At 33.6% G+C, this 27898-nt stretch overlaps 2 protein-coding genes across 2 annotated transcripts in view; one reads left to right on the forward strand and one right to left on the reverse strand.

Annotated features, from left to right (window-relative positions):
- STPG2 (sperm tail PG-rich repeat containing 2) overlaps positions 1-27898 on the reverse strand; it is a 411510-nt gene that overhangs the window by 273134 nt on the left and 110478 nt on the right. The window lies entirely within an intron of this gene.
- LOC102521606 (ester hydrolase C11orf54 homolog) lies at positions 16728-17833 on the forward strand. The gene has a single exon (XM_032460164.1). It carries the CDS (start codon positions 16840-16842, stop codon positions 17770-17772), a length of 933 nt encoding a protein of 310 aa, XP_032316055.1. The 5' UTR covers positions 16728-16839; the 3' UTR covers positions 17773-17833.

Consider the following 27898-nt stretch of genomic DNA (forward strand, 5'->3'; position numbering starts at 1 on the left):
GCCTTTGTACATGCTAAACACTGCATGGAAGACCCTCCTTTTCATTCAGCTCACTCAGCTTTCAGGACCCAGATTAAATACTCCTGAACCCCCTCACTAATATTTGACCCCTCTGGCTGGGTTAGGTGGTTTGCCAATGTTTATTCCTATTTTAGTATCTCTCATTATTTATTGCAAATTGCCTATATTTTTCAATCACCCCACTACCCTGAAAGCTAAAGGATAGGAGATTTGGTGTTTTATTCTTCAAAGTAGTTCAACTAATGCTTGATGCATATACAAAAAAAATGGAAGGTAGAATTTTAAAGAATCTATTGATTTGAAATATATTAAGAGAGAAAGTTAAAACAATAAGCAACTATTAAAGGCAATCTTTTTTCTAGATTGGTGGTATAACTTCTTCTGCCTTCATAATATTTAAGAATATTATATTTTTAGTAATTTGAAATTATCCTGAATTTACTTTAAATTTGAACTTAATAACTTCAAAATGTTTTCCCCTAAGTCTATTTCTGATAAAATAGTAATCATTTTTTGGGTGAGGCATTCATTTCTAAGTAGAAAATACCAAATCTGTGGTCTCAAAAGAATAGTCTGTTTCTAGCTAACTTTTTTCCTAAAGCCTCTTGACCTAAGAGCTTTTCACAGTGCTCCCAGTGAGTTACCATGGTAACCTGAAATGTTTCCCACCATCACATAGATCAGGTTCATCATGATTGCCATGACAAGACCATGGAGAGTAATTAATGGGTGAAAGCACTGCAAAAGGATCTGTAAAAATAAGAGTGTTACCATTCACAAGATCTGCCAACACTAAATTTTAAAAATACATTAATTACTTTTTAAAAGAGTAAAAAGCATACTAGCAAAAGATAAAGTGCTTATGATTCTCTTGGAGGATAAGACTTGTCAAACATTTTTGCCAAAAAATTTATTTGACCTTAAATATTTTAAGAAATCCAAAATAAGAATAATAAAATGAGCTTAAAAGGTAAATAATATTTCACATAAATCGAAAAAAAATTAATTTTACTCTGCCTTCCTTGTATTCATGGAGACAAAGGAATTAAAACGTTGATATAAACATATCTTTTTCATAGATTCACCACAGAAGACTGCGAGTCAGATCACTGAGTTCTACTTTTTCTTTCAGAGCAACTATGCACAGTAGTCATTGAATTGACTGTTCACTAAATTGGGAATAAAGCTGCTAAACTGTTAGTTAGCAATTCTGATCCAATGCACTCTCAGAGAAAACAAGGATGCCATCAAAAGAGAAAGAACTTCTGCTGAAGGCTCATGCCAGTTTCTGATTCAGATGAGGAATGTGATACAGATAATAGTGGTTTACTAGTTGTTATTTGAATCTCTCTTATTTCAGTACTTATGAAGATAAGAATTCAGATACTAACTGCTACAACATCATGCTGATTTTCATTAAGTTTGGCAAAAGGGGGCCCAGCATGGAAATATTAAACTACTTTCAGACCATATGACTAAAAAGGTTCTATTTATAGCCATTATGTTTGATTTGAATTTTTTAATAATGGCACTCCCTGAAGTCTAGATAATTAAAGTCAGCTACAAATACTTCTTTTCAAATGTTCATGCCTTAATAATAAAAGGACCCTTTAATAAAAAAAAACTTTGAACTTTAGATTAATGTATTACATAAAATAGAAAATTAAATTATACTTTCACAATTATAAATATAAACAATTTTAAAGTATATTAATCACATAAACAAAAGACTATATTACTTGACAATTCAAAAATGATAATAGTATATGGAAGTCAAATATCTCAATCTGTATTATACAATGTGTCTCAAAATCCTTCCAAACTCCCATAATTTTCTAATTTATAAATAGCACTGTTTTAAGTTTACAGATGTTGAATTGATTGAGAGGACTCAGAAGACTAAAGTAAGGCAGTAAGACTTAAAAACTACTTGAACGAATTCTGTATTAATGTTGCTAAGCTTAATTCAGATATAAGTTGACATCTGTTAAAACTTTTCTCTCTCAAATTGTGAGACATTTCAACTTTCTATGAATAGACCTAATAGGTTTTCTAAATTAATGTGGAAATAAGTCACCTGATATCCACAGTTGGTCTGATTAAGGAAACAACTAACACAAAATACGGACAACACAAGCTCAAAAGGAGAAAACAGTATTTTGTAATTTAAATTATTTATCTGACACTTTAAAAAATTATGCCTGTAGTACTTGCAATGTTAGCCTCTACCACGAAGGTAATGAATAAAGCTTTGGCCAATCTAAGTACATGATGATGCCATCTGGCCTGGAAAACATTTTAATTCATATCAGGTGCATATGACAGCAGCTTTCCTGGCTTTCTAGTCTAAGAGGTTGTGGTTTCACAGGTAAATGAATAATATACTGCCCCAATTTGACTTTACACAATCCCTGACTCCAGTCAGTCCTGTCTCCAGCTGCAACACTGACTCTGGATCCAAGTCAAAGATGGGAACTGTATCTGGAGATTCTGTTTGGAATTTGGGAGCTTTATTTTCTCTGAATAAGAGATCCTAGATGCTAGACAAGATGTTTATGGTTTATATGTGAGAGGTATCCCAAGTCCACCGATTGACTTTTAAAGTTATCTCAATTGGTTTTGGCTTCAGTATATGCTTACCCTACACTGTCAAACCAGTCCCCAGCATTATGAAGATATTCTTCCCCATACAATGCCAGATCTTTTGACCCCTGAAGATATCCTACTTCTAGAACCATAGCCAGGAGGTGGTCAAGAGTTTCTCTTGGGAATCAGAACTACATGACACTGAGGATTCCTTGCAACCATTGTGGCATTACTTTGAGAGAGGTAAGCCTACTGTAGTATATGAAACAGACTAAGAAGCTTAGTTTGAACAAAGTCAAATCAAGCTTTAATGCCAAGTGAGGGTAGTGGTGGTAACTTCTAGAGAAAATATTTAGAACTGAGAGTGTTTCACCTATTTAATACTGCATACATCTAACTGATGTAATCAACAACACACTTCGAAAGACCTAAGGCCACTGGAGGCAGACAATGAAAAGAGTGGTAGCAACCGTGATCATGTGCTATTAAAAGCAATACATTAAATCAAGAAGGTTCTATGCAAGTTGCTCATAATAATGATAGTAATAATAATAACAGAAACAATAGCACAATACTTTTTTGAATTCTACATTACTTTTCATGTCTTAGCATGAACGTTCTGAATTTCACAATATTTATTATTACTATTATTGGTATAGTATCATATTTAAATAACATGGCAGAATAGCAGATAAAAGTGAAAAAATTCAGTTTCCAAATTTCTCATTTCAAAAAATTCAGACTGTATATAGTGTTCCTCTTTTTTGTGGCATGACTGTAATTTTGCTTTAGTGATAAACATCAACTAGCAAAAACACACATATTTTGCTGATCATAATTTGAACATAACAAGATCATAAAATAGGAGGATAAATAAGTCAAGCAGGGTCACAGAGTTCATAGTCCATGATTTCCAGGATCTGTCACTGATACTTACTATTTTCTTGCCTGCTCCTGTGGATTAATAAAATATGAGAGTCCCCAGAGCTCCTCTGGATCCCTTTACTAAGTAACTAATGCTGTTAAAAATGTAATTATCTTACATTATGACTGTCTGAGAAGATAATTCTTTGGAAGCACTATGTTTATGCTATTCTGTTAACATAAAAGATTCGTGCTACTTTTTATATTGCCAGTCTAAATAAAAGAAATTAAACTAATCAGTTTTGACTACTATCAAACTTCAAATGAAAACAGCATCAGTAAAAGTAAAAAAAAGAAAAAAGAAATCTAAATATTCAATTTTATGAGTACCCTACCACCTAGAATTGGGGGGTATTATATTGTTATAAGTATATAAAATGAGAGAAGAATCTTAAAAAGTAGTTTTACGCTATACAGAGAATTGTGCAGTGCAAATAAATTTCAGAGTAGAGATTTTTCCAAAATATCTTATTTCAATTGTATTATATATCACACAATTATTTACTGCAACTTCTTTCAGCTGTAAAATTATCACTTTTGTACATTTTTCTTTCCAACATGAGCAGAACCAAAAATAATTATGAATTGTAACAAACTAAAACTTCACACTCACTATTAGACAGATAGTTTCTGTTTGGGGAATTTGTTCAATGTAATAAAACTGCTATCACAAGCTTTGCCTAGATAGACAGACAGACAGACAGATAGATGAGCAGGCATGCTATTAGCATTGTATTTTAAGGAAAGAAACTGTATAATTTACTAAAATGTGACACAGAGACAAAGTGAGCAAATGATGTTGGAAAATGGCACTGGTAGATGCTCAGACACAGGGTTGCTACAAACCTTCAATTTGTAAAAACCTCAGTATCAGCAAAGGGCAATAAACCAAGGTATGCTGGTATGTGTATGTATGTCATATATAAACATATATATATATATGCTTATGTATGCTTATATATAAGTAAAATCACTGACAGCGATGATACAACGGACAGGAAGAGTAAAGTATACAATGGACAGGAAGAGTAATTTGGAATTTGCTTTTGACATTAACAATAAATCCTGGATCTGACAACTTAAACCTTCCCTCTCCGGGTGCTAAAAATTGCAGGCAAATGTTTAACATATTATTTAAAAATAAGAAATATAAGTTGTATTAATAATAATCTGACACAACTCCAGAAAACCTCTTTAATAACTCATTGAAACACAATAAATTTAACTAGACCAGCTTTATATACTAGCACTAGTTTGAGTTTTATGTAATTCACTTAAGATTTTCAAGAAACTAGTAGCAGTTTTCTAGTAAACAACAGTCTATTTCTACCACTCAACCTTTTCAGTTTAAAGGTAGCATATTATTGCATAAAGTTGGATTCCCTAAATAGCTCCCATTTTCAAAAAATATAAAAATTAAAATATTTGTAAAGATTTCTTTAACCTGTCTAAACTTCCAAGTATCTCAATAGCTATGGAAACTCAGAAGAAACAACACTTTCCAGACTGTATGAGAATCTTTTCATTCAACCTAATTTCAAACCTATTCAACATATAATAAATTGGAGTTGGTTCTAAAAGAATATTTTAAGTAAACAAGATTAGAAGTCATTCTACAGACTTCCAAACAAGTATTTCTTTTCCATCTGTGATCTATTTGTAATAATATGCTAATTTTATATATCATATAACAACCAACTTTAAAACTTGTTTAGGATTCCCAATGTTTTAAAAGGAAGACATTAAATTAGCACATCTGTAAAGTAACTTGCCCAGATAAGTTATTATTAATTTTCTCTGTCAAAGTAGTTAAACAAGTATGATTATAAAGATGTACAAGAAGTAGTATTTTCACTTTCAGTACTTTCTTCTAGGTAACACATGAAGTATGTATACAAATGTTCTCTTCCCCATTCTGAGAAGCTTATATTCTAAAACAGCTACTATCAAAATATTGCACATTGTATATGTAATTACACAACACTGTATTTACACACAGAAAATCCACAGCAAGAGAGCAAATGACAGTAAACTGACACTTAGAGAATTTTCTCTTTGGGTTATTTTAGGCAACATATGCCTGAATTTCTGAATCCCCTGCTATTTCTTTCAAAATAATGATTTTTAAGGCCTTTAATACATGACAAACTACGTGATGTTCCACATGAGGTAACAAGAAAAGAAAACGTATAATCCTTAGGGTTTTGGTTTTGGCAAAACATTATCTGACATAATTCTTAGCAATGTTCTCCTAGGGCAGTCTACCCAGGCAATATAAATAAAAGTAAAAATAAACAAACAGGACCTAATTAAACTTACAAGCTTTTGCTCAACAAAGGAAACCATAAACAAAACAAAAAGACAATCTACAGACTGGGAGAAAGTATTTGCAAGTGATGCTACTGACAATGGCTTAATTTCCAGAATATACAAAAATCTCATACAAAAAAAAACAAGCAACCCAATCCAAAAATGGGCATGAGACCTAAACAAGCAATTCTCCAATGAAGACATACAAATGGCCAATAGGTATGCTCGATATCGTTAATTATCAGAGAAATGCAAATCAAAACTACAATGAAGTATCACCTAAATAGACAGATAGAGAGACAGACAGACAGACAGACAGACAGACACAGACAAAAAGACACTGCCCAAGAGGAGGAAGAATACACGACAGTTTTTAGTTGTGGAAATCAAGAGTCACAGTGACATTCTTCAGAAAATGTTCTACTTTAAGGTGACTATTAACTCTGTTACATATAATACATTTGAAATAAGAAAATAACTTTTTCCTCTTCAGTTGAAGTCATGTTTTCTAGGCATCAAATAAGCATAGAAAATAAGATCATTTTAATAAATTACTGTAATCCATACTTTTAAAAGGATATTCTTATTTTCATAGAAGGTAAGTAATGTAATTTTGAACTGTATTAAAGTAAGATTTAACATTGAGTGACTCAGGAATGCCATAATGTGATGTAATTAATTGCAGACAACTATTGTGTTTAAATTACTTACTTAATCTCATTTTGGGGTCATGGCTAGTTTATCTGTACTAAGATGATTAGTTTATTAAATAAACAAACAGACTTTTATGGAAGAAACATAAGAGAAACTCAAGCAACTGGAAGGTAGACACACACATGCCAAACTCACCTTGCTGTAAATGTTACGGAAGAGCTTTGCCTAAAATCTGGCATTTTAAGATTAGTAATACTCTCTCACTTTGTGTTAATATACAGTCATTCCTCAGTATCTGTGGAGGATTGTTTCCATAACCAAAGAGCACCAAAATCCACAATGCTCAAGTCCCTTATAGAAAGTGGCACAGTATTTGCGTATAACATTGCATATCCTCCTGAATACTTTAAATCATCTTTAGATTACTTATGATACCTAACAAAATGTAAATACTATGTAAATAGTTGCCAGCATGGGGTAAATGCAAGCTTTTCTTTTTGGAACTTTCTGGGTTCTTTTTCCCAAATATTTTCCATCTGCATTTGGTTGAATTCAAGGATGAAGAACCCATGGATAAAGAGGGCTGACTATTCCATTTAAAATCAAAGGTGCACTCTTAAGAAATAAAGCTTTATCAAAGCAGGCAACTGAAGAAATAACATACCCAAATATTAGCAACTGTTAATAATGAATATGTTGTTATTTTGTGGCAAAAATTAACTTATTGCTTTGTATGTATATTTCTTTTGGGTATTATCTGTCCCATCTGAAACTCAAAAATGTATCTTTCTCTTATTCATTTTCTTATAATAAAGAGAAAAATACCTCATGGGATAGGAAAAGAACATAAAAATTCTCATGCACTTCATTATTCAGTCTTGTTTTTTTAATGAAGAGGATTATTTTCTGCACTGGAATTACATAAACCTCTGAAGGAATAATAAACTTAATAATAGAACAGTATTTCATTTGAATGGAAAGAAAAATAAACTAAACCACAAAACCAGAGAAAAACTTAAGTAAGCTCCATGAGACCAGAGACTTTCATATCTGTCCTTTTCACTAGAACAATACTTCCCCAACACCAGCTACCTGGTATGCAGTGGAGATCTCCTCTACCTGAACTACCTTCCTACTCCCATGGTCCCCACCCTGTGCTCCCCACTACAGAGGTTATCTAGATGACTCCAATCAGGTGTCAAGTTTTCTACAAAATTTTCTCTACCGATGCATTTATCACACTTTATCATTATCTTTGCACAACAAAATGTAGAGGTGTAATCATGGGTTTTGGAATCAGATAATAAGTGTTTAAGCCCCAACTTAGTTTTAGTAACTACAAAAATGTGGGCAAGTTACTTAAGAAAACTGAGCCCTATTTTTCTCTATATTAAAAAAAAATAGAACCTCCAAAAGAGTGTGATTAGGAGGATTGTTAAGAAAATACAACTAGTGGCAAAATTGTTTTTCATTTTTGGAGGTTTATAGCTCTACGTTTCTCCTCTGATCACAATATTCAGATACTACCTATTTACCTCCTCCCAGTCAGAGAGGAAAGCCAACTACATTCCTCAGTAGACTGCATGTGGCAGGAAGTATCACATGATGTGAGTATGACCTGTAAGGAAAGCATCGGTGAAAGAGAATTCTTCTGGGAGAAGAATAAGTGTAATTCTACATAAAGAATTATAATAACTATTTATTTGGAACCACAGAAAAAAAAGACACAAAAAAGGATCAAAATGTTCTTTTGGACTGAACCATTTTAATGAAAATGTCACTCATATGGAACCATTTGGTAACCAAAATATAGATTGCATTTAACATAGAAATACAAAATACAGCATCTTAAGTAAGGTAGAAGCTATTTCTCTTTCATTTTAAATAATTCTAGGAGTAGGAAATCCAGGAATGCTATCAATCTCCTCACAGTTGTCAGAGATCTTAGTTCTTCCAGTTCACTGCCCTGCAGTCCCTAGGTGAGGCACTTGTCCTCATTGTTCAAGAAATGGAAAAGAAAAGGTCACATCCTCTCTTTTAAAGAAATTTCTCAAGAGTGAAGAAACTTAATGCAAGTGTCAGTAACATATAAGAAGACTATTTTACAAAGGAGAAAACTGGACTCAGAGTTAATACGTAAATTCAATTTACCTTTCTTTGGCAAGAACTTAATCATTGAAAACATCTAGCTACAAATGATGCATTATTGGTTCAAAAGAGTCAGGTTCTGCTAATAAAGAGATGGGGGAGAATAAATGTTAAGGGAGACGGATGGCAGTTTCTGCCACATATGTGTTAAGCATTTTTCTAAGTCCCCTAAAGTATACCATTTATAAATATGGAAACCCAAGATGATGGGTCCTGGTATCAGTAACAGAAAGAATAAAAAATCAATGGAGAATAAAAGAGAGAATCAAAAGAGGAAAACAAAACATGTATTTTTTTTCCTGTGTCAATAACAACAAAGTAGCTATTCAATTACATCGAGTATAAAGGTCTATCCTGTTAGAAATTAAAATGTAGGGCACTTTGCAGAAACCTAAGTTCCTAAAAGTCCTACTTATGAAATTATGAAAGGTGAACCATAGTCTAAAAGGTATGTTTTATGAATAAATTCATTTCTAAATATTATTTGAAGTTATTTTTCACAATTTTTCTGTAATGTATATAATTCACAAATTCTTGCTATAATATTTATGTTACATTGATTCAAAAAGAAATTTAAGGTGGTAATTTCTCTCATAAAAATATTATCATCTTCTCTCAGAACACTCATTAATGAAAAAATAAAATGTAGTACAACTGCCCTTTGTATGACTTAGAAAACAGGCCATTCAAACCAAAGCAACTGTTTCTGATTCCTAGTTTCAACAAAATAAAATTTATTTTCTAAAATAATTTACTTTCTAAAGTAAGAATTCCCTCCTGCCTACTTTGGCTATAACTTCGCCTTCTAGCTCCTCTCTTTCCTTATGATCATCTCCAAGAGCTCAACGTTTCTCTTCTTGGTTCATTTATCTCAGGATTCCCAGTTCACTGCTCTACTCAGTCTCAACCACATATGTTAGCTGCTGACTTACATGAGATAATGCTTAATGTGATCCTCAGTCATCTCTATGCCTACTAGTTTACATGTCTGGATTGAAGTCTTCCTTGATCTAAATTAATGCTAGTTCAGGAAATTTGCACAGATTTTCCAATACTGGTATCCCTATTCAAAGGCCTAGATCCCAAGAATAACAGTCAGCCTGGGACTAGGGAACAAAAGCAGCTCAGAGAAAGAGTAAGAAGTGGATCTCTATATTGGTTTAAAAAACAAAATTGAAGTTCAGAGGCCAAGAAAAAATTCCCAAAAGTCACAAGATGTCATTTGCAGTCTCAATTTTATGTTTTTCGGCCATCCTGTGAATTTTTTATTCACATTTTTAAATAAATGTGATTAAATGCTAAATTAGGAAGTCACACCACTCAAGCAGAAAATAAGAATATGGTATTTGTTTCAAAAATCAGAAAAATATTCGGCTCAAGGTATAACCCAAAAGAAAATGCAGTTCTGATATACAGTTAAGTGACTGAAATAAAGTCTGATGATGATGATGACCCAGCAGCACAGAAGAAATGCTGTACCATTTTGCCAGTAAAACATAAAAGAAGGGTTTGTTACTAAATATCTCCTTGGAAGTAACTAATCTGCCCTTAAAATACTCTAAAGGAAATAAAAAGTCTATAGACCTACAATGTAAAAGAAAAAATTATAAATCCAGTCTATGAATACATAATCTTTCAAGGGATACAGTCAACTTTATGACAAAATATCTCTTTCTTGTCCAACTGAATGATCTTGGAGCATGTAGGTCTAGTTCTGTGTATACTCCATTAACCATCCAATATGAAATAGAAATATTTTTATAAACCCATACTTAAATCTTCTTAATAAGACTTACCATGTTCTTGTCTCATTGCAATGGTTTGCACCATTGCCTTTTTTTCCAATTTTCCTAACAAACTGAACTGAATAATTGTTAAATTCTTTTAATGAGTCCTAAGGCCTAGCTGGAGTCTGGGATATTAGTATAGGAATTCTTCACTGATGTTTTTCATGCTAACTTTCCTTCCTAAGTTTTTCTAATGAAATCTCCTTTCCTTGTGCATTACTGAGATTGATTTCAGTTGCATATAACAGAAGAAGAAACATATGTAGACTTAAATAATAAAGAAAATTATGGGCTTATATTACTGAAAATCAAAAGCAATAGTTCTCACACTGTCTGTATTTTAGAATCACCTGGGGAGGTTTTTAAAAATGTCTTTCCCCAGATCCCAATTCCAGTGCCTCCCTCCCCAGAGATGATGTTTTAAATGGTCTTGAGTACTCCAGATATGTATGTGTGTGTGTATACACACACACACACACACACACACACACACACACACACACACACGTATATTATATAATTATTTTATAGGTTCCCAGATAATTTCCAAAGTGTACACAGGGTTAAACAGCACCACTTTAGAATAAGACTGGGCTTCAGATGTGACTTAATCATGATTTCAACTCTATGTCTCTCTGATTCTTTAAGCCCTGTTCTCTTCCATGTGTCAATTCCTTTTACAGGCAGGCTTTCTTCATCAGAGGATAATGGCTGCAGCCTTATCTCCAACTGTTATACAATCCAGAAAAAGAGAAAGTTGTTTTTTTATCTTCAACCACAGAACACAGTCCTAGGCTAGTCTCTGGGCCAGCTTAGTTTCAATTCCCACCTGAACCGAATTACTGTGGTAAAAGAGATAGAATCATAATTATCATGATTAACCTAAATCAAGTAACATAAAATGAATACAAAATTTTATGTCTGGAACCAATGAACACTATAACATTCTAACTGAAGCAAAAGTGTCAATTACCCCTTAAGAAGGCCTATGTATCTCAGGACACATATGGAAAACAAAACAAAAAAGACACGAGTAAACAAGTATTGAAAGTAAACAAGGAGAGACACTGCAGATGCTTGATTTGCAAAAAGCACTACATAACTAGTTAGGGATGATGGCAAACTTTTTTAAAAATCTGTGGTGGATGTGGCTCCAAATTAAAGCTACTAATCTGTTCTTAAATTACAACAGATGGTCACTAAATATAAATAAACCCATAGCTTTCTATTTATTCCTATGTGAATATTATTAACTTAATTGAGAGGTGAATTTTAGGGGACTTTAGCAATGCATTCCTCAGAACAAATGAAAGATTCTTGTATTTTATAGCCATTAAATAATGATAGTCAAAACGCTTTATATCATTTTGTGATATAGTCGTTTAAAAATTTTTTCTTATTAAAGTATAGTAGGTTTACAATGTTGTGTTAGTTTCTGGTGTACAGCATAGTGATGCAGTTATATATATATATATATTCCTTTCATATTCTTTTTCCTTATAAGCTATTACATGGTATTGACTATAGTTTCTGGTGCTACACAGTAGGACTTTGTTGTTTATTTATTTTATATATTGTGATACAGTCTTGATTGAAAAAAACAAAATACCAAAAGAGGTATTTTATTATTACTACAATAAAGAAAAATTTACTGAAACATTAACAATTGCTACTTTTAGATGGTGGAACTATATAAACTTCTCTTGCTCTTTGTCCTTTAATATCCTCCAAAATTTCTTCAGTTATGTATTATTCCTATAAATAAAAAAAACTTAATAGACCAATAGCTGTCTCAATTACAAAATCGGTGGAAATATTAAGGTAAATAAAACAATGGATGACCAAAACAAGAAGTGTGACAAGGAAATAGCAACCATCAAAAAGAAAAACAAATAAAAAAAATAAGAAACCTACAGTTAAAAAATATAATTACTGAACTGAAAAATTCAATAGAGTTTTAAATATAGACTCAATCATGTGGAAGAAAGAATCAGTAAACTGAAGGACAGGACACTGAAATCTACCTAGTCAGAGAAGCAAAAAGAAAATAGAAAGAAAAAGAGTGAAGAAAACCTACAGGAATTATGGGACACATAAAAAAAATATATTCATATTGTGGGAATTCCAGAAATAAAGGCTGAAAAGTTCCCAAACCTGTGGAGAGAAAGGAACATCCAGATCCATGAGGTCACAAGTTCCTCAAATAGGTTAAACCCACATAGGGCTATACCAAGAAACATAATTTATAATTATCAAAAGTCAAAGACAAAAAAGAGAATTTTAAGAGTAGCAAGAGAAAAGAGAGAAATTACATGTAAGGTGACCCTGTAGAACGACTAATAGATTTCTCATAGGAACCTCTCATGTCAGGAGAGAACGGAATGACATATTCAAAATATTTAAAGATAAAAACTTTGAACCAAGAATTCTATACCTGATGAAGCTGTCCTTCAGAAATAAAGGAAGGATAAAGACTTTCCCTAACAAACAAAAGCTGAAGGAGCTCATAACCACCAGACTTGCCTTGTAAGAAATGCTAAAGGGTATTGCACAATACAGAGAATATAGTCAATATTTTGTAATAACTGTAAAAGGAAAGTAAGACTTAAAATTGCATAAAAACTTTAAAAAGAAAGTAAAGGAAAACATTCGAAAGAATATAGGGTGGCTACTGCTTGAGAATGAGGGAAGGGGACTGCTCTTTTATGAAAAGCCTTGAAATTCTGACTTCTTATCACTTTGAAAATAAATCTGTTTAATTTTAAAGGAGACAAAAAATGCTAAAGGGAGTTCTTTGGTGCAAGTAAAAGAATGATAATTAACATCATAAAAACACAAATAAGTAGTATAAATCTCACTGGTAACAGTAAAGTACATAGTCATAGGTAGATTCTGCAACAAGGTAATGAAGATGCATAAATTCACAGCTGTAGTTTAAATTTAAGTGGTAAAAACAACCATAAATACAACTATCTGTTAATAGTAACACAATATTAAAATGTGGGAGAAAAAGTAGAAGTGTAAAGTATATGAATTCCATTGAAGTTAACAGTTTAAAATAGGCTGATAGTTTAAAATATTTTATGTAAACCTAACGATAACTACAGGGGAAAATCTTGTAGTAATTACACAAAAGAACACAATCAAGAAGTCAAAGTATACTGATACCAGAAGACATCAAAACACAAAAAAAGACAGCAAGATAAGAAACGAGTAACAGTGGATCTACAAAACCACCAGAAAACGTTAACAAAATGGCAATACTACTAAGTCCTTACCTATCAATAATTATTTTAATTGTAAATGGATTAAATTCTCCAATCAAAAGACTGAATGGATTAAAAAAGAAAAACAAGATCCAACAATATGCTGTCTACAAGAGACTCACTTTAGCCTTAAAGACACAGAAACTAACAGTGAAAGGACAGAAAAGGATATTTCAAGCAAATGGTAACCAGAAAGAAAGCAGGCATAGCTATACTTACATTAGACAAAATAGATTTTAAACTAAAAATGGTAAAAAGAGAGAAGGTCATTATATATAAAGATCAACACAGCAAGAAGATATAACAATTATAAATATTTATTCATCCAACATTGGAGTACCTAAATATATAAAGCAAAAACTAACAGCTAAAATAAGAATACAGTAAAACAATAATAGTTGGGACTTTAATACCATAATTTCAATAATGGATAGATCATCCAGACAGAGAAGCAATAATGGAACAGTTGATCTGAACAACACTACAGACCAAATGGATCTAATAGCCGTAGACAGAACATTCTCTCCAACAACAGAAGAATACACATTCTTCTCAAAAGCATATGAAACATTTTCTAGAATAGAGCATATGTTAGGCACAAAACAAATCTTAGCAAATTCAAGAAGACTAAAATCATACCAAGCATCTTCTCTGACCACAATGGCATGAAACTGGAAATCAATAATAAGAAGAAAACTGAAATTTTAATGAACACATGGAAATTAAACAATACTCTCCTGAACAATCAACAGATCAAAGAAATTAAAGGGGAAATTAAAAAATTTCTTGAGATCAATGAAATGTAAACACAACATACCAGCACTTCTAAAAGGAAAGTTTATAGGAATAAACTACATTAAGAAGATCCCAAATAAACAACCTAACTCTACACTTAAAGGAACTAGAAAAATAAGAAAAAACTGAGCCCAAAGTTAGAAGAAAATAAATTACAAAGATTAGAGCAGAAATCAATGAACTAGACAACAAAAAATATATATAAAAGATTAACCAAACTAAAAGTTGATCCTTTGATATTTGGGATATACTTGCAGTAAGAATGTACTATTTTTTTTAAATTTTATTTATTGTTAATGGTATCACTGGGGACTGAGTCCAAGACCTCATGAATGCTAAGCATGCACTCTGCCACTGAGCTATACCTACTCCCCCAAATTTAGTTCTTTGAAAAGATAAAATTGACAAACCTTTACCTAGACTAACCAAGGAAAAAAAGGAGAAAAGGACTCCAATCAACAAAATTGTAAAAAGGAAACATTACAACTGATATCACAGAAATTCAAAGGATCATGAGAGGCCACTATAAACAACTGTACACCAACAAACTGCACAACCTAAGAGAAATGGGAAATTTTTAGAAACATACAACTTACCAAAACTGAATCAGTAAGAAATAAAAAATTTGAATAGGCTAATTACTAGTAAAGAGATTGAATCAGTAATTTTAAATATCCCAAAACAGAAAAGCCTAGGACCAAATGCCTTCACTAGTGAATTTTACCAAATATTTAAAGAAGAATGAACACCAGTCCTTCTCAAATTCTTCCAAAAACTGAAGAGGAGGGAATGTTCCCAAACTCATTTTACAAGGCCAGCATTATCCTGATACTAAAACCAGAAAAGGTCAATACCAGAGAAGAAACATACACAAATTAATCAATATGAAATATCACATTAATAGAATGAAAGAAAAGAAATCATATGATCATCTCAATAGATGCCAAAAAAGCATTTGACAAAATTCAACATACATTTATCCTATAAAAAGTCTTAACAAATTAGGCATAGAAGGAACATATTTCAATATAATAAAGATCATGTATGGCAAGTCCACAGCTAACACCATACTCAGTAGTGAAATGATGAAAGCTTTTTCTCTAAGATCGGGAACAAGACAAAGGTGCCCACTCTCACTACTTCTATTCAACATAGTAGAGGAAGTTCTAGCTAAAGCAATCAGGCAAAAATAAGAAATAAAAGTATCAGAATTGGAAAGGAAGGAGCAAAGTTGTCTCTATTTGCAAATGACATGATTTTTTATATAGAAAACTAAAGACTCAACCAAAAACTGTTAGAGATAATTTAAGTAAAGTTGCAAGCTATATTAACATACAAAAATCAGTGGTGTTTCTATACAGTAACAATAAAATATCTGAAAAGGAAATAAATAAATCAATACCATTTATAATAGCATCAAACAATAAATTAGAAATAAATTCAATTAAGAAGATGAAAGATCTCTATGCTGAAAACTACAAGGCATTGATGAAAGAAATTGAAGACACAACTAAATGGAAAGATATCTGTGTTCATGAATTAAAAGAATTAACATTGTTAAAATGTCAATATTATCAAAAGCCATCTATAGATTCAATGAAATCCTTGTCAAGATTCCAAAGGCAATTTTTACAGAAGTAGAAAAAACACTCCTAAAATTTATATGGAACCCTAAAAGACCCCGAATAGCCAAAGAAATCCTGAGAAAGAAGAACGAAGCAGAAGGTATCACACTTCTTGATTTCAAGCTTTACTATAAAGCAATAGCCATCAAAACAGTATGGTACTGGCATTAAAACAAATAGACCAACAGAACAGAATCATGAGCCTAGAAATAAACCCAAACATATAACGTAAACTAATATTTGACAAGGGAGCCAAGAGCCCTCAAGAGAGAGAAGACAGTCTTCAATAAATGGTACTGAGATAATTAGATATTCACATGTAAAAGAATTAAACTGGACTTATGTCTTACACTACTCACCAAAAAATTACACAAAATGGATTAAAGACTTAAACACAAGACATGAAACTCCCAGAAGAAAACAAAGGAACAAAGCTCCTTGACATGGGTCTTGATAATGATATTTTGGATATGACATCTAAAGCCCCAGCAACAAAAAAAAATAAATAAATAAACAAATGGGACAACATCAAACCAAAAAACTCCTGCACAGCAAAGGAAACTATCAACACAGTAAAAACTGAGGCAAGTGGAGGCTTCAGGTGTAGGCTTCCCTAACCAATCGGAGCAGCAGCTGTTCAAGCTCAGTGCACTGTGAACTCCTGTGATAATCAGCCTACAGTAGCTTTATTTTCTACATCCTCGCACCTAAGGAAGAAAGAAAATGGCTTGTGCTGAGTATTCTTCCCATGTGCCAAGTCTAGAGGAGCTTGTTGGAGTTCTGCAGAAGGGGCTGAAGGAGAACTTTGCTGATGTCCAGGTCTCTATAGCTGATTGCCCTGATTTGACTAAGGAGCCATTTACCTTTCCTGTAAAAGGCATCTGTGGGAAAACTAGAATTACAGACGTAGGAGGTGTGCCTTATTTACTGCCTCTTGTAAATAAAAAAAAAAAAAAAAAGGTTTATGATCTAAATAAGATCGCAAAAGAAGTCCAGTCTCCTGGGGCTTTTATTCTTGGTGCGGGAGCAGGCCCATTTCAGACTCTTGGATTCAATTCTGAGTTTATGCCAGTTATTCAAACAGAAAGTGAACACAAACCTCTTGTGAATGGAAGTCCCTTTGCTCATGTTAACCCTGCAGATGGAGGGTGCCTACTGGAGAAACATAGTGAGAAATATCATGACTTTGGGTTTGCACTACTGGCTAATCTATTTGCCAGTGAGGGCCAATCTGGAAAGGTCGTTGAGGTGCAGGACAAAAGAAGAACTGGAAAGCTTAACTTTGGGACTTGTATGACACAGACTCTTGAAAAACATTATGGAGGTAAGCCCGTAGGGATGGGAGGTACTTTTGTAATTCAGAAGGGAAAAGTGAAGACTCACATTATGCCTGCAGAATTTTCTTCCTGCTCATTGAACTCTGATGAAGAGGTGAATAAATGGTTGCATTTTCATGAGATGAAGGCTCCTTTGGTTTGTCTGCCAGTTTCTGTCTCCAGAGACCCAGGGTTTGATTTGCAGTTGAAGCACACTCATTGTTTCAGTTATCATGGAGGAGGTGGACACTACCATTATGACACTACCCCAGATACAGTGGAATACCTTGAATACTTCTTACCTGCAGAGTTTCTCTATCACATTGAACAACCAGAATAGACCCATTCATTTGGGTGAGATTAAATTAACTGATACTCACTTAGAAAAACAATCAACTAAGGTTGACTAACTCATTAATTGATACTAATATAAAATCTAATAGAAATGATCTCACTGCTTAATCCCTATTTTTTTGGCCTTTGAAATGAAGGGTATATTGACATTGCGCTCTGTATTATTTCACAGATCTAACTGAAAGAGATCATTGGGAACAAAGATACATGATGGAGATGTTCATTTTTTTATTCTAAAGATCAGTGTTATGTTTTTACCTTAAATATAATAAACATTATCAAGAAATTTTAAAAAATCAAAGTAAAAAGACAAACTACAGGATGGGAAAAACTATTTGCAAACCATATATTTGATAACAGATTAATATGCAAAACATATAAAGAACTCATAAAGCTCAATAGCAAAAATACAAATAACCCACTTTAAAAAGTGGGCAAGGGACCTGAATTTCTCCAAAGATATACAAAAGGCAAACAGGTACAGATGCAAGACAGTGGACAGGGAGAGCCAGCTGTGAAAACTAAATAGGAGAGTTTCCGTTTCAGACAAAATGGAATAAGCACATGCGACCCTAATCCTGCAAATTAAAATTAAAACCCTAGATCAAATATAGCTATTAGAAACCCTGAAAAGTAGAGAAAATAAAGTGGACTAAGAACCTCAGGACTCAAAGGAAGACCTGGTAGTTAACCCCCTAAGTGTTTTTCTTTTTTTCCCTCCTATACATCCTAGCCTAGACACAGTGCAGCTCATACCCTGAAAATGCCAACTGACACATGAAGGAAAAACAAGGAAGGAAAAAAAAAAAAAAAAACCAGCCTCAAGAAAAGCCTGTTCTCTCTAACCAAAGAACCAGGAAGAAGTCCCTGTGGGACTTTTGACTATACTCATTCTACTTCAAAAGAATCTGCACCCTGCCTCTTCCCCATCTGATGTTGCAGGGAGACTGTCAGGCAGAGCCCTATGGAGCATCCATGCACTGCACAAAAGAAATGATACCTCTCCCATGCCCCACTTGGTGCTGTAGAAACTATAGGGCAGAGACAGGCTTCAAATTGGCCACTGGGTAACATACAAACAGGACAGAACAGAATCACACTACAAAGATTCTCCTCGAAAGGAAAAAAGAAAGCGTGCAGGGATAATGTGTACATTTGAAGGAATAATTACTAAAAATTCCTAAATCTGATCAAAGATAAAAACCAACAGATCCAAGAATGTCAAACAAGATAAACCCATGTAAATCTCTACCCAAACACACCATAATCAAATTGCTAAAAACCAAAGACAAAAAAAAGGAAATCTTGAAATAGATCAAAGGGAAATGATACATTATCATTGAGGGAACATCAATTCAAATAGGAACTGATTTTTCTCATCTGAAAGTTATCCATCTAGTTTCCTTTCTTTTCCTCAAAAATATAAAGTCTCTCCCTCCTCAGGGGTCTGATACTAAATGATCCTTCTGTCTGGTTCAAACTTCCTCGGCCTCTTCTCACCATCGGCTTCTTCTCATTCCTTAGATCCTAACTCAAACGTCATTTCATCAGAGAAACATTCTGGGAGATTTAACTCACACCCAATCTCCGTCACTCTTCTCTTTCACAGTACTCTATTCTCTTACTGACTCACAACATCAACAACAACAAAAAGATCACATCATGTAACTTTTTTGACTTAAGGCCTTTATTACTTTTGCACTAAAGTATTACTTCCATGAGAGCTAAAATCTACATCTTGTCTTGTCCACCTCTGTGTTCATACCACCTAGAATTACTCATGATAGACCCTTAATAAGTATATATTGAATGTCTGAATTAATGAATAAGCAAATGAACTAGTGAACAAGTGTTTGAAATTAAACTAATTAGAAAGCAAAGAGGGTTAACACTGAGTAAAATTTAGTGTAAATTACAGGATAGTCCAACTCAGTTTTCAATATGCACTTATATTAACATTGTCTGAGAGCTTTAAAAAATATGGATACTTGGGACCCACCTCACAACAGTTAATTTATAACATCTAGGGGTGGGGTCTTGGCATCAGCATTTGTTAATACTCTCTAGCTGATTCTAAGAAGCTTTTTAAGCCAGGGCCAAGAAACACTGGCCTAACCAGCTGGCATATAATTTTGGATCTACCAGCAAATAGAGAATCTAGTTGTAATAATAATCCAATAATACAATTCTGAAGAGGAAAGGGGCAACTTTATGATAAAGCTTGAAGTAATAATAGTTTCTAATAAATAACTCTTTGAACAAAATAAATTCACACTGGTATGTTTCTTCCAAGAATACTGACAACAGAACAGGTATTTTACAATGATGTTAAAAATAAGCTTCATCCTGAAGGGAATTTGTGCAATTTAGGCTTCAAGGAAAATCCAGATAGTCGTGATAGAAACAGGAACAAGAAACGAAAGAGGATAAACAGCTATCCTGGGAATATAACAAATGTGTCCTTTTTGTACATCTCTCTCAATCCACTAAATTAAGAATCAGCTCCAAGTTTACTTCCTTCAAAAACTTTCTCTGACTTATTTCCTCACTTGAGTTGTGTATTAAGGTACTTTTATGCTATTTGTCTGGAATTAGAGGAAATAAAAAAGTTATAATAATTAACTGGGTTTGGGTAATTAAACCCAAGTACTAATTAGAAATCCAAGTGGAGATATCAGATAGGTAGTTGGACATATGTCTGAGGTCAGGGGAAAGGATGGGATGTATACATAAATGATCTGTCTCCTTGAACTACAGAGCAACTTCTGCTCCTCAATGGTGTAATGACAGCAGTACAGCTTTAAAATCTCACTTAAGATTTCAGTTCAATGGTAACAGGTAACTCTAAGTGTTTATATTCCCAAAGGTCATTAATGGTGGGCCATACACCTACACATTACAGATTAAATACTAAAATCCATTTTCAATACATGGGTATCACTGTGTTTTTAAAAGTAACAAACATCAGACAGAATCAGTGTGTTACAAATTTTAAAACTTCTAGTGCATATATAAACCCCAAATTTTTCTATACAATCTTATGCTAAATTTGAAATTTAAGTGTGAAGATATTAAATGTAATAAGCAAATTTAAATGAGCAAGTTGAAGACAAATTTTAACATTTACAATAATATATTTTCTAGGTTGCTTTGTGATTTTGAGTGTTTATTTTAATCAAAAGTAACATGAAATTATAATTGCAAATCAATCCTAAGAATGTTCAAGCTTATATCAAAACTGTACTTTTAGAACAGATACTAAAAATAAAATTTTCAAAATTTCTAAGTTATAAGATCTAGATCTAAACATGCAAAATAACTAATTCTTTGAAATGATTTACCTGAACTGGATAATTAAATAATACTTGAATACCAACAAACAAGAAAACCTCCATCTACAGAGCTGTTTTCAGAGTAATCTTTATCTGAGAGAAAATTCTTATCAAGTTAAGTTGATGCTCATCATATATTTCTAGAAATTACTTTTAAGGTAAACACAACTAATCTGAGGATTCTCTGAAGCTCAGTTAGAAGCACTGTAATGGTGGCTCACCACCATATAAAAAAGAATTAGCACATTGAACTAGCAAGAAAGTATAGATGAGATGGGATAAGTGACCAGGAAAATAAAGTGCTAGGTCAGGGAAGGATTTTGGAAATAGGGGAACAAATTGAGAAAATCTGAACACATATATAACACTGGCAAACAATTTTAATGACTTTTATATTTTTTTTTCATTTTTATCTTACCTGGCTAAGAAAAACTCAAAACATAACAGTGAAAAATTAAAACAATATACATGGTAGCATTTTATATAAATACAATAAATTTAATATTTAAAAAGTATATTCATATTCATGTAAAGATACATCTTACAAGCTGTATTGATACAGAGGCTAGAAATACTCTAGCCTCAAGCAGCCTTGGGCCTCAGAAATTCTAGGCACAAAAACACTAAAACAGACTATGAAAGGTATAATGTGAAAGATACACCCAGTCTCTAAACTTTTATGTAAACAATGTCAAGTGTTTCTTTTAGACTATATATCAGTTTGTCAAAGATTCCATCTCTTTTTTAGACTAATTAAATATTTCAAAATTATGTACATCTGTTCTTCCTTTGAGGCAGGTACTGCTCAGAGGAAAAGAGCAGACTTCAATTTGTATTTTCTTTTTTGGTTAGTTTTTTTTTTTAATTGATTTTAAAAAGTTTAATTGATTTATATTCTTTCTTAAATGTAAAAGTATATGCTGAGAACCAACTGTGTACTTAGCATTGATACCAAACCATGAAGGGCAACAATGAAGATAGAATTTTCAACTTTAGGGTATAAACCATCTCTCTAAGGCTAAGATATGCATATATAAAGACATTAAAAACCAACCATACAGCAATGTTCTTAAATAAATGTCCAACAGAGTGATTCAAAGTGAAATAAAGATGTTTTAAAAGATATTCTTGAGTAATGATATTCCAAAAGACTGAGGAAAAATACTCAACTCTTATTTAATGCCCACCTTTTCTGTGAAAAACTAACTTTGCTACTGAAAATTAAAATCCATATATTGATTCATAAAAATAGATTCTGAAAACTTAAAAATAATTGTTGGCGATAATCAGGATGTTCAAAATAAAGTCTGCAGCTCCTGATGTGTTCTATCTCATGAGATTAGAGAGCCAGCAGGTGAAATAGTATGCATTGTTAGGAATATTTTTATGCATTAAGGAAAGGTCTACAGATATCACAAAGTGATGGGTCATTCCTTTCACATACACACAAAAAAACTTGATCATATGCTCTATTTCCATAATGGAAGCAAGCCTGAAATCACTAACAAAGAGTTAGAAAAAAAGCCAACTCCGTGGAAATTAAACAATACTTTTCTAAATAGGCCAAAATGTGAGTTAAAGAATGTTTTAACTAAGTGAAAACAAACAAACAAAAAAACATAAAATGTGTAGAACAAAGCAGTGTATAAAGGAAATGTATTGCCTTAAAAATACATATACTCAAAAAGAAGGAAAGCTGAAAATTATTGATTTAGATTCCATTTCAAAAACCAGAAAAAGAACAAATCAAACTTAAGGGGAAGTGCAAAGGAAGAAATTATAATCAATGAAATAGAAAATAAACACATAATAGAAAAAAATCAACAAAGTCAAAGGTTTCCTTTTTTAAAAAAGATAAATATTGATAAACACCTAGTAAGACTGATTACAGAAAAAAAGGAAGGAAAGAAAAGAGAGAAGGAAACAAATTACCAATATCAGGGGGTAATAAAAGGGCATCGCTATAGAGCTTAGAAACCAAAAAAAAAATAAAAAGGAAATACAATTAACTTTAAGAAAATCTACTTGACAATTTGCAAGAAATGGATATATTTCTCACAAAGTTGAATTAATAAAAGTAGAAAAAAGAAATACAAAATATAAATGGTCCAATATCTACTAAGGTATTTAAAATGCAGGTTTTATTATTATTTAAGTATGCGAAGCCAGCAGGTCAGTAGATGACCGCCACTGAAAAGAGAGTTTATTATACTCACCCGTCCTAAAAGGAGGAAGCATGCCACGGCATCGGAAGCCACACCGGGAAGCAACCGGCTGGTCAGGATGCAGAAGTGAGGCAAAAACACGGGTGAGAGCCTTTACTGTAGTTTCCACAGGAAGGAACAGGTGAGGCAGGGCATACAGGCTTAAAATTGGCTAGTTTGAAAAACTTCAGCAGGGTCCTGGGCTAGGGGGCTAACCTTAGCTGCCTGGTACCTGGCCTGGGGTGATCAGAGCAGAAGAACGGTGGCTCCAAGTGAGAGTGTCCCAGAGAAGAGGTGGTTGGTGGTGTGAGCTCTGGATTGGCTTATCTGCATAGAAAAGGCACGTTGGCAAAAGAGCGATTGGCTATTTCTATTAACTGGCTAAGCCTGAAAGGGGGGGTCTATCCAGAGTCAACAAGGTCCAATACCAAGCCTCAGAAACAAGTGAAGAATACGTGAGGGAATTGAATCTTCTTAAAAAATCTTCCCACAAACAACAGGTCCAGAAGGCTTCAAACAGTGAATTCTTACAAACATTTCAAAAGAATACCTCAATCTTGAAAAAAAAATTATTTGAAGGAACTGGGGAATTAAGAACCCTTACTCTGTCATTAGCCTTAAGTGAGTACGCCGTCGGGCCAAGGCCGAAGTTCACAACAGCTCGCACCTGGTAAGAGATAAATGTACGCATGCGCCAGGAGCATGAGTCAGCATTATGAACAATACGCATGCGCCAGTAGTGTGACTCAGCACTATGAACACTACGCATGCGCCACTAGCATTATAAAAGGACAAGTGCCTACACCTGAATGCCGCCAGCTACGTGGGCCACCTGTTTATACTACAATAAAGTGCTGTTTTGCTCCATGTTGGCTCCTTGCGCCTTTTTCCAGTTAGGCAGCTCACCTCCTCAGATCCCTCTCCAGCCTCCCGCGGCTGACACTTACTTTTAAGAACCCATTATAACATTGACTGCAAAACCTAAAAAGGTCATGACAAGAATGGACCTCATTTGTCTTCCCTGCCAATAATTCTTTTGCCAACACTGCCTTCCTTGGACTTAAAGAATGGCTTATTTACTGTTACAGTATTCTAGGCAACATTATTTCTGGTCAAGGAACTCATTTAATAGCTAAAGAAATGTAGCAATGAGCTTCTGCTCATAGAATGCATGAGGTCTAATAGACTCTCACCACTTAAAAGCAGCTGACCTAAATGAACAACAGAAGGGCCTCCTGAAAACTCAATTATGGTGCCAATTGAGAGACAAGACCTTGAGAGGAGAGTGTCCAAGCACACATGTGGCAATACCTCTTCTCATTATTTTACCTAACAACACACTCAACAAAGTTTTTGCCTCTTATCTGCATAACTTTGAGCTCTATTTATTTATAAGACTTGATTCCCAAAGCAGGAAAGCTTCCACTTAGAGACATGACTCTGGTTCTGCAGAATTGAAAGTTAAGATGGGCAACTAGCACTTTGGGGTCCCTATGCCACTGAAACAAAGTAGAGCTTACTCTATTGACTGGGTGATTTGTCACAATTAACAAGTAGAATCTGAGATGCTGCTACACAGAGAGGACAGGAAGAACTCAGAATATTCTCTGAGATTCCTCTTAATGCTTCTACCTCCAATATTAAGAATTGATGGAAAATTGTTATCAATCGGGAAAAAAAAAAAAGGATCACTAAGGATTTGTATCCTTCAAAAGTGAAGGCTTGGTCATCTATCAGACAACAAACCCTGAACAGCTGACATTCTTATTGTGGGCCAAGGGAACAATGAGAGGGTGATAGCAGAAAGAAGTCAGAAATATCATCTGCAGCCTTGAACCAGTTAAGAATAAGGATTGTCAGTCATTCATATAAATTTCCTTGTATGTGCATGTGCGTGTGTGTGTGTATTGTTTTCATTTTCCCTCTCCACCTCCTTTTCATTTTCTAAAAGGCTTATTAAAATTAAAAATGTATGATTTAGCATTTAGGTAACAATTATACCTTAACAATTACAACAGTATTTAGATAACAAAGTATTTAGATGGGCTATGACTAAATTTGCCCAGAGATGAAGACAATCACTGCTGAAAAACTTGTGTCACCTCATTTTGCACAATGAGAAAATTTTTGTTACACAAAAGACAGTTGTACTGTTTTAGGAAGAAACACAGAGTTGTTTGGAATATCATATGTAATTTCAAATATGAGTAGAAAGATGAATATGGATGCTAAGTAGTCAAATGTTGAAATGTACCAGATTTGTTCCAGCTCCAATCCTGGAAACCTGCAAAACCTACCAATAGGTGGTGCTTGCAGAGGGTCTTTACAAGGCTGGTAAATGAAGGAGTTTCTTCCACTGGGTCTGCTTCATTCCAGAAGCAGCAGTTCCTTCCCATAGTAGCAACTAAATCCAGTTGCAAGTTTTCCAACATGCTTCTACTTTAGTTTTTTCTTGCGTTACTCTACCCTTTCAGACTTTATAATATGAGTACTTCTTTCCATTATCTCTCTTCTTTATATTCCTCCTCACATCTCTGGCCTTTTTCCTTTCCCCTCTTTTTCTCTCTATTTTTCTAGCAATGTAATTTTAACTTATAGGAACCTGTTTCAGTTTTCTATATTTGTTCCCTATGTACTTGTGATGATGATACTAAGATAATGTTACTTAGTAGCTACATTTTAAATTTATGTGATGGAAAAATGCCCTTTCCCTTAGAAATCCGTAATAATACAATGGAACTATTGTTTGCCCCCAGAGATGCCAACAGAAAGACTATTAATACATACTTTTGTATATAATGATGACCAGACACTCAAGAGTTTAATATTCTGAATTGGTCAAAAGATGACTATGATGCCCATGTCAGTGAGATCAGATTTCTATAATTAAAGTCAGAGTTGCAGTCTATAGCTTTCTTCATCAGTGGAGGTAATTTTAAAAAAAGATGAATTCTTAAACATTTAAATATACTAAAACAAGGTTTACTTCTCATGAATATGTGCATTCTAAGTAAGATAATTAGACATTTGAAGTCAATTTCTAAATGTCATGTTTCATTAGTCATGAATTTATTATATAGAGGTTTCAATAGTATTAATGCCTTCATTACACTATGTGCTGGGTTGCATATATATAGTCATGTTGGCATCAAAGACTTAAATGATGGAGTTAAGGTCATGACTAATCTCCATACCACTTTTAACATATTTTTCTCTTTCAATTCTCATATAAGCTACCAAACAGTGACTGGTTGATATAAAATGTAGGAATCAGTTGGAATGGATGCCACAAACAGTCTAAATCTCAGAGATTATGCAGAGTATGAGTCATTCTGCTGTTGTTTATTTTAAATGAACGTGGTGTCTTCAAAGTTAGGACAGATTTCATTCTCAAAACATGTGAAAGTGCACAAATTTTTATCAGCCAAAGAATAAAGATAAAATCATTTGTTCATGAAGTGATTATTTACTTCTGAGATTTCTGTAGGACAAGTAAAAATAATAAAAAACTAGGGAACTGCCTTCTCACAATCTGTGTAGTAGTGACAGGCAATTGTACCCAATCAAAAGGCAGGCTACTAGAATCCAATTTATCAGTGTCTCTTGCTCAGCAGTTGCCTTCACTGCTCTTTCTGTGCTTTGATGAAGTGGCATCCAGTGGCACTTGTTCTTGCTGTTTATCAAATGCATTTTCTGATCTCAGGAAATTAGACAATTAAATGAAAAACTTATATAGAGACATTAAAATGTAATGGAAGGACAGGAAGGATCTAAGTGCACTGTGACCAACTCACTCTTCAGTGTATCAGAAATCATTTGCCTAAAATCCTTTACTTGCATTGATGGGCCTGCAGTAAGAAAATTCACTTTAATGTGCCCTCCTCCATCAATGGTTAGGTGACTGACAGAAGATACCAACAAGCAAACTGACTAAACAATACAATGAACTCTAAAAACTACCTAAAAGTCTAAGAACTTTCTATGACTGTCCCAGCAAGATGTTACAAGAAAAGAAAGATTGATTGAGGGTAACAGAGTATAGTTTTTAGTCAGAAGAACTTTGATTCTTATGAAATAGTTCAGCTGAAATCCATTTCTAATATAGTTTTACTATCTCCTGGATCCCAAGGGTCTGTGTTCCAGGCCCAAGGGATCTTCTTCTGAGCTCCTGAGACACTAGCACTGGCTAAGCTGTGCTACCTCTTCAGAAGTATAAATCCCATTAACAAAAGGTCTCTCCAAGCTTCCAAGTAATAATAATTCCAACCTATTCCCTTTTTCCCCCAAGGTCTAAGGATGGTAGCATTGCTTGTTACTACTACTGTGATACTTCAGCGTTCTCTCTTTGCCTTTTTGAGTTCTCCAATATCCACAATTCCTTGTATTTATTTCAAAATAACTAGTGTGGTTCTGTCTCCTGACTAGACCCTGATTGACATTGGCCCTCTTTGCCTGAATAGAGCACAAAAACTCTTCTGTCTGCAGGAGCTACGCTGTATGAGGAAAGGAAGGTATTACTCTAGCACCCTCCCAGGCTTTCAGATATGAGTGCAAATCACACTTCATCATCTCTGGG

Source organism: Camelus ferus, chromosome 2, assembly GCF_009834535.1.
Source record: "Camelus ferus isolate YT-003-E chromosome 2, BCGSAC_Cfer_1.0, whole genome shotgun sequence".
NCBI classification, from domain to species: domain Eukaryota; kingdom Metazoa; phylum Chordata; class Mammalia; order Artiodactyla; family Camelidae; genus Camelus; species Camelus ferus.